This window comes from Argiope bruennichi, chromosome 4, assembly GCF_947563725.1.
Source record: "Argiope bruennichi chromosome 4, qqArgBrue1.1, whole genome shotgun sequence".
Classification (NCBI taxonomy): domain Eukaryota; kingdom Metazoa; phylum Arthropoda; class Arachnida; order Araneae; family Araneidae; genus Argiope; species Argiope bruennichi.
The window spans coordinates 72836767-72845542 of record NC_079154.1 but is presented as its reverse complement, the minus strand read 5'-3'; the positions used below and the strand labels follow the sequence as shown (position 1 = coordinate 72845542).

The 8776-nt window shown below is 26.7% G+C and overlaps 1 protein-coding gene across 2 annotated transcripts in view; it reads left to right on the top strand.

Moving 5' to 3' along the window:
- The first annotated feature begins 6440 nt into the window (after window positions 1-6440).
- The window catches only part of LOC129965759 (eukaryotic translation initiation factor 4 gamma 3-like), a 48300-nt gene continuing 45964 nt past the window's right edge, over window positions 6441-8776 (top strand). The window contains exon 1 of one of the 2 annotated variants that reach the window (XM_056079914.1): window positions 6441-6554. In XM_056079914.1, the coding sequence (XP_055935889.1) occupies window positions 6494-6554 (61 nt within the window). In that variant the 5' untranslated portion in view covers window positions 6441-6493. Of the gene's footprint in view, window positions 6555-7356; window positions 7434-8776 lie in introns of those variants that run through there. The other variant, XM_056079915.1, reaches the window with a different exon arrangement.

The window sequence follows — 8776 nt, the reverse complement described above, 5'->3', positions numbered from 1 at the left end:
TCCTTTTCTTCCTTAGCAGAAAAAAATGGTGTGACCCCCCCCCCCCTCTTTGACCTTATGCCAAGGGGACGACATCGTTTGAACATTTCTGACTATTTTTGTTTTCTGGCTTTTCACATTGTGCTTTTTCTCCCCTGAATTTTTGAACATAGCCAGCTTCTGGACATTTTTATAAGTCGGGACTTTTAAAAATTAAAAACTCGATTTAGAAATAACATTCTATAATTTTCTGCATATGTTAAAAATTATTTTAAGGAAAAAATGAACATAATTTATTACAAAATATAATGAATAATAGTTAACAGACGAAATGATAATTTTAATGTTGATGTTTGCTATCCACTTATTTTCGTATTAATTTAATACTTTGAAATGAAAGTGGAAAATACGAATTCTTTTTTTTTAAATTCCATAATATAATTAGCTAAATTCTCCCAGTATGAGGTTCCAATAAAAACAAGATGTCTCCAAACATGTTATTCTTAGGACTTATTTCATGGATTCTTTAAATTATTTCCCAACATAAAAAAATAATTAAAAAGTAAATAACAATTTATAATATGAAAAAAAAATTTACGAAACATTATTATTTTGGTATAAAAATCACAAGGACGGTGTTTATGATTTAGTAGAAAAAGAAATATTTTTAGCTGAATGGTTTGAATTTTTTATTAAAGTGAGTCCATTTATGAGAATACAAAAATTAAAGTCGAATTATTGACAAAAGCCGTTTATTGAACTTTTTTCTCTTGCGTTTTTTAATACATTAGATTCTTTTGTTCTCACCAACTAGTTAATGAATTTTTTTTTTGTTTTTTTGTTTTCTGCAAATAGTATTTAAGATTCAGAAAAAATAAATGAGAAGCATTTAACTTCAGTGAATTACATTTAAACAATGAAGCATCTTAATTCTAGAGATTCTAAAATATTAGTTTCTTTACATTTAAATATGCATTATTAAGCAATACATGTTATACATAACATGCTATAACGTGTAAATTATAAACTATTTCGGCAAATTTAAGAATTGTTACGTAATTTAACGTAAACACTTCCTTCCTTGGATAAAAAATAATCATGGATATAATGAATTAAAAAAACTATTGAACTTTTCTTCCTTTTTTTTATGTTGTAGAAACTACACATTTTGTTACCATTAAATAATTTGAAAGTACACCAAACGCTTAAAAAATATCTCATCTTTAACCTGTTCGTCGTCCGTATCACGTCTAGCAGGTTCGAGTGAAATTTTAGCATGGCTGCTGTAACGCGCTTCAAGCTTGCTTCTACATTTTAAAATGCTTTGTAAATTTTTATTTGTTTGAATTTTTATTTTTGTTTGTTCTAATGCGGCGAAAAACCGAAATTTGCTCGGACAGGAGAGGACGGCGAAAGGGTTAAAAAGGAAGGTAAAATATTTTTAAAGAATTTCATATATTTTTTAATGATTCTGCATCAAAATTTGATGCTTTTTTGATAGAATAGTATGATGTATAACTCTGACTTTTCTGGGCATTTATCCCAGAAATAAGTATAAACTTAGGATCTAAGTAAAATATGCGCATTTCTCGAATAAAATCTTGATAACTATTTTTATACGGAGTGACAATAAGTCACTGAGGTAAGAGCGATTTCTTTTTCTGCACTGGTATTAGTTGGAAGGGTCTTGTAATTTGATGAGGCCTCTACATCTGTGAAAAAGAGAAGTGGATAACGAGAGAACGATCATGCAATGTTAACGGACTTAAAAATGATCTGATCTAGAATGAGTTTTTCTACGCATCCTCACATTTAACTGGGGAAAACGAGTAATATTCATCCTGTTGAGAGTAATATTCATCTTTAATAAGAAATGGAAAACATAAATAAGCATTCTACTATGCATAAGCATTCTAACATTCTAATATGCATAAGTTAGGGTTATCATCATAGGAAAGGGCTTTTTTCTTTCTTTCTTTTTTTTTTTTTTTTTTTGTATTTGGGGATAGAAGATGGTAGATTTTAGGAAATTTACTATAGAATTTTAGAAATTTTTCTGTTTATTAAAAGAAAAAACAAAAAACTGAACAATTAGGGCACACTAAATTCTGTTTTGTTTCCGATTATTCATATGAAACACTGTGCTTATTTTCTTTGATGCTAACTGATTGTTGCTTTTATAAATTTTTCTGGAAATATCATTAGATCATGTGATATTTGGATTTTGTCCATCGTCACGTTCTTCCCTGTGATCATCATCTGACGAATTCGTGATAATTCAAATTTAAAAACGCAATTTAAACGATTAGCACGATTTTGAAGAGAAATCTGCGCATACTATAAGCGCAACGCAAATAGCAATCACGTTTAGCGAAATAAAAAAGGACCCTGTCCTTAATATTTTCTCCTATATCAATGCAAAGTGATCACAAAGATGTCACCGATTAGAGCGGTTTGGTATATATTTTATTTAGCCCAAAACCCAAAAGTTTGGGGCGAAATACATTATAACTTACAAGTCCGATAAAATTCTATGATCGTTCTCTCACTATCCGCTTCTGTGAAAAAGGGTGTTTGTTAAAGTAAGTTGATTCACAAAGATGGGGAAGGGGGGGGGGGGCTCACCCTCATAAATTCTTATCCAAGGAAATGGAACAACCATTTGCCATTGTGGTCACTTGATTTTCCTGAAGTAGGCGTGCCCTTCTATTGTGCGCAATAGTTGGCCGCGTGTGAACCCACCTTTAAACTCTCATTGGCCTAATACCTCTAACCAATGCTTAGTGGTAACGTTGGACGGATAGAAGAACGAAGATTTCTTTTAAAATCTTTTAACTCCAAACTGTTAAACTGTGAATTGACGCTGCAATTGCTGTAGTTGTAAATTTCCTTATTTTTTTAAAAATACCGACAGTTGATATAACCTGCTCGGAAAAAGGTAAGCAAAATTCTTCTTTTATTATATTATGTTTTGTTGTATTAAATATTTATTTATAAAATCATTATTTTTTAACTATTTCTAAGAAAGGCCAGCAATATTAATAAATATTCATAATAAAGAAAAAATATTAATAGATTTGACTGTCGTAAAAAATTAAGAAATATAAATTCAGTTTGAATTGGATTTCGAAGCAGTTTTCTATTTATGGTGAGATGTGCTATAACAATTTTGATTGCCAAAAGTAATAGGGTTTTACTCTTTTCCACGTGGTCGTTAAAAAAATGATTAAGGTTTTAAAATAAATCAGCAGAATATTTATTCATTAATCATGTATTTGATAAACATTAACTCTTTCTCTTTTTAATAAATTAATTCCATTGAGTCTTTTAAAACGAATATTTTAGAAAATTTCGTTATTAGTTTAGTAATCAGAATAGAATAATTTGCTGATAAGATTTTAAATTGGCATGAAATGTTATGCATTTCGAATTTAAGAGTAAGTCGAATTGCTTTTTAAAAAAATCTTGCATTTAATTGACTTAAGAAGTTTTTGGGGAATAATTATTATTAAAAAAAAAAAGGTTATTTTTGCGGTAATTTTTCAATCTGTAATTGTCTTTTATATATCTCCTTTTTATCTCATTTTTACTCATTTATTTTAATTTTAAATTTTTTATATCATTGCGAATTTTATAATATGCCAACATGTTCATAGAATACTCAGAAATGATTTTAACATTCAGAAATATTTCATTTTATTTGTTTTGGTTAAATTTTTCATGCAGTGTATAGTAATGATAAAATATAATGACGTATTTTTTTTTTTATTTGATCATATTTTTTTTTTTCAAAACTAAACAAAAACTGGAAAATTTTTTTAAAATTTTTTAATATATTGTATCATTTTCTTTTCCTTTCTTTCTTCTTTTTTTTTTTTTTTTTTTTTTTTTTTTGTAAATAAACTTACATTTTATAATATTTGTTATTTATGTTTCACTCATTCCGAAATCACTATTTTCCGTCTCTGCTCGATTTTTTAAATAGTAGATTGTATGAAAATCTTTTTAATTATCTAATCTACCCATTTTTAAAATTATGGGGCATATTTAAATTTGCCAATAATACTTTTGAAATAAGAATGAAAATTTATGTTATTCATATACATAATTAATTTTTCAAAGTATTAGATTTCAGTTTTCGGAATTCGAGTTTTATTAAAACTGCTTAATTTTACTTGTTATTAGCACAAGATATTGTGCGTTGTCTGCGCGATGTTCGATATTTTGAATACGGATCAGTATCGTGAAGATATCATAAAATGTTGTTGTGTATGTTGAGCTAATAAGAATTATTATATCCTTTCCGTTTTTTTTTTGGGGGGGGGGGAACGAAAGAAATTGATGTTTTTTAAATCAACAGTAAAGATTGTAAAATTTTAAAAATTATTATAATATTGAAAAAATGGAATATGATAAATTATAAAATGTAGGCATTGCTTTGATTTTGGCACACTTTATTGAAGGGATTTTAATATAATTGTTTCTATTGAAAAAAGCAAGAATATTTATATTATATAAAATAAAAATTCCTTTTATTTGGAATCGTTCTAATTAGTCAGCATTTTCAAAGATGATGTTTTTAATTTATAACAACTACAAATAATGAAATCATGATTTGTCGATATATCGAAATCATGATATATATGGAACGATGTGTCCCGATGATGAAGATCGGTCATCTCCCATCCATATTCAGAAGATGTCATCATGCACGATTTTTAAACATCTTAAAATTCAAAAAATTATCTTTTCTGTAACATCAGTTTCATTACCATACAAGTGTTTCTTTAATTTTTGGACAATTTTTCAAAAGTTTATGTATAATTTATACAATAGAAATTAATTAAGAATCACTGATTAAGACTTAAGGCGATGGCAATTTTAAGCAGTTAAATATTGTGAGGTGAAAAAGTTCTTCTCATTCTTTCACACACAGAACAGAGGAATGTTGACAAAACGGCGGATATAATATCTTGTAACGTAAAGGTGGGTTCAGACGAGGCTTATTATTGCGCACAATAATAAGCCTCGTCTGAACCCACCTTTAGCCATTGCCCCATCAACGTTGTCTCAACTGTTCACACGGGGACAATAGAGGGACAACAGTAGAGAGACAACGATTGCGCGCAATAAAAAGCCTCGTGTGAACCCACCTTAATAGACTCTATCATTTCCTCAAAACAAGTAATCGTTCCAAAAAATGTTAAAATCTTTTATATTTAAAGGCTTAGATAGTCTTCACTTGATGCTTAAAAGGTTACATTATTGAGTTCTTGGAATAAGAATTTAATTCATGGAATGTAGATAGTAAAAAGTGAACATGCCGTTTATTTTTTCGAATTGTAGAATCAGTATCATTCGAAATTTCAGAATGTTATACCATTGTAATTGTAATTGGTGCTATTCACTTGAAAGAATGAAATCACAGTTATTAGTAATGTCAGACAAAGAACAAATGACTGCTTATAACTTATTCAAAACTCTGGTTTTAATTCTTTTTCGTTGTATTTCGCAGCAAACATAATTCGAAATGAATACTTTGGGCACATTTATGTACCAATAATATCTAAGATATAGCATGAAATGGTTTTAATAGTAAAATATCTGTCTTTGTGTTATTCCACCAATTAAATCAACACCAACTTCTAGGCAGTGTTGATCAAAGAAAAATTGGGGGAAGAGAGAGAGAGAGTGAGTCTTTTCTCTGTGGTGTTGATTAATAAATCGTTGATTGATTGATATTCCGGGATTATTGGAATTCTAACTACAAAGGTTGTTATCAGCAAATTGTCGAAGAAAATTTTAATGCAATTTGAAATGAATTGTTTATCAAACAAATGTATTAAAATCATAGGCATATGGTTGGCACAAAATATACACATTTTCTATATTCTATGAAAATTTCAACAACCCAAGACGTTAGGTATTGCACAAGAGCAATTTCATGGCTCCATCTATTATCAATTAACTAAACTAAAGATGCATTTTATTAGAAACTCACGATTTTTTTTAAAAAATGAATAAAATTGAAACTACTGACAGTTAAGATAACTTTAGCAAAGGCATTTATTTAAGATTTCTTAGATTAAGCCTAATTGGTTCAGTCAAATACTAAGGTGCCTTCGAAGTGAATGAAAACGGTATATCACCATAAACATACTTTCTGCATCTGAATAGATAACTGTGAAAATTTAAGAGAAATAGATTATTATTATAATTATTTTCTTTCCTCTAAATTAATAAAAAATTAATTTAAATAAGTGGTCTCAATCATATCAGGCATATTTAATTTGATAAAGAAAAGTCAGCTATAAAATATTTCTATGAACTCTTGCAAATTATTTTATGATGATTTAAAATTTTTCAATTGCATATTCAATAATTCAGTTATTAAATTTTTATTTTTGTATTTGAAGATTAGTTCGACAGTTTTTAATAAAGTTCTTATTATCTACATCTGGCAACAAGATGTTTGCCACACAGGGCTAAATGAATTTCTTATATTTCGTGTGCGATGAGTCAAAATAATTCTCAAAAAATTAAGTTTACAGCTTTTGCTAACAATCAGGGACGAGGTAAATTATTTCTTTTTCATTTGATATTTTCTATAAGGGAAATATTAAACTTATTTAAGTGTTTATCGCATTATTTTGTTGATATAAAGATTGAATGAAAGTGCAGTTTTTAATGACATATTTATATGATGCAGTTTTAATTCTTGAAATTGTTGTAAATCCTTTTTTTTTTATTGTTCGTCATTTTTAATATTAATATAGTGTTTCATTTATTTTCTTGACTGTGAATTTTAGGACTTATAATCATTTTTAATACATTTCATTAAAAAGCGGCTTTATAATTCTAGGTTGTGTATTGAGTGCTGTTATGTTTTTGTAACAAACAGTACATATCTAACCACGTTCAAACGAACAGCAACTTTGTCTCCCAATTTACATATTTTGAAGTTAAACTGGGAAAATTCAGTTGTTTTCGAAATATTAAGTGTAAGAATTTTATGTTAGAGAGTCGAAATTTAAATCTGAGATTTAGAATTCTTTCGGTAATAAATTTAGCGTTTTCAGAATCTTATTTCTGAACTAAAATATTACATTTATTAATTTACATTAATTAAAATATTACATTAGTACACCATCTACACAGTCCAAATTTGATCTTCTTGGTTTTTAGTATTTTTTTTGTTGTAATTTTTGTATTTATAAAGTCACTTGAAATTTTAAAATAATACCTTGATGCTTCTTAGAAATAGAATTTCTCATTTCTCTTTTTCATAGTGCATTCATGGGATTTTGCATGAATATCGTCTTTTTATTAAATTTTATTACCTAATAGTTTTGTTGCTATTTATAATTATATTTTATCAGAACTTTGAACTTACTGTCTCATGATGGGATGTTAAATTTTTATGAATAAAAGCAGTACTGCAGGAGACTTGCAAGGTATATATATGCAATGTATTATAATCTACACTTTATTTAAAAATATAATTTTCTATGATGGTTTTATTTTTTCTTAAAAAATTCCATGAACATATTTAAAATCTTTTTACTGTAAAATTTCTTATTTCTTAAAATATATGATGGAAATTCTCTATTTCTTCTATTCTCTTCGACTTATTATTAATTAAATATTTTTAGGACTAGATCTGTTGACTTTTGTGATGTTATTATGTAGGTAATTTATTTCAACATGAAATAAATTGCTGCTTTTCATGCTGAAATAAATAACCATGTTCAATTATTTTTTATGCTTATTGTTATAGTTACTATTCTTCTAATATTGCAGTATTATGTACTTAGGTACAATAATGTTTATATTATTCAAAAGTTAAAATGTAATTATTACAAAGCTGGTCGTTCTTTGATTTCCTTAAAAATTCACCTAAAATGAATATAATCTTAATTTTTAAATTAAATTATAAAGAAATTGCAAAATTGAATACAATTATTTTATTTTCATTTTTATAATTCATGTAAATTTTAACTGTGAAAAAAATTTCAAAAACTTTTAATGATAATTTGTTTTTTTTCTTACTTTGATACCTAAATATCTTTAGACAGCTGAAATAATATATATTGTACTTTATCTCATTATGTCATTAATACTCACTGATTGCAATAAACATGTCTTTTTTCAAAATGAATCTCTGACATGTGCTTAATACACAAATGTCTAATTTTTTATATCTGTAAGACGGAAGAATTACATTTTCAATAAATAGCTGAGATTTCTTGTCACTCTCAATACATATTAAAAAAATTTGAAGTCTGCTAAGCTCTCGGAACTAAGTAAAAATTTAAAATTAATAATTATTTTTATAGTTATTTAATTACAGTAAATAAATCCTGAATGATACTTGATGTACATCTAAATTTTACTTTTACTATATCCATTTCAAATTATTTACTAATGAAGTAAAAAATTAAAATAAAAAAAAATTGTTTAGGATTTTTCATGTATTAATTGATAGTACCCAGTCCTGACTTGTTTATTCATAACAATTTCTTGTTGCTTTTTTGAAAAGTCATCTTTAATTTTTCCTTTTTAAAATGTATTTGTAAGGATTTATATTAATATTATAATTTTTTTAATTTATCTAAATCTACCTCAATTAAAAAAAAATCCTTCACTCGCATAAAAGCAAATGCAAACAATATACACAAAAGCAAATTATTCCAGTAACAAGTTATTTAACTATATAAAATAGTAAACTTTTCAGTTTATATACACATAAATATTCTTCACACATTATTATAGCTAACAAAATATTTTTACATTCTAC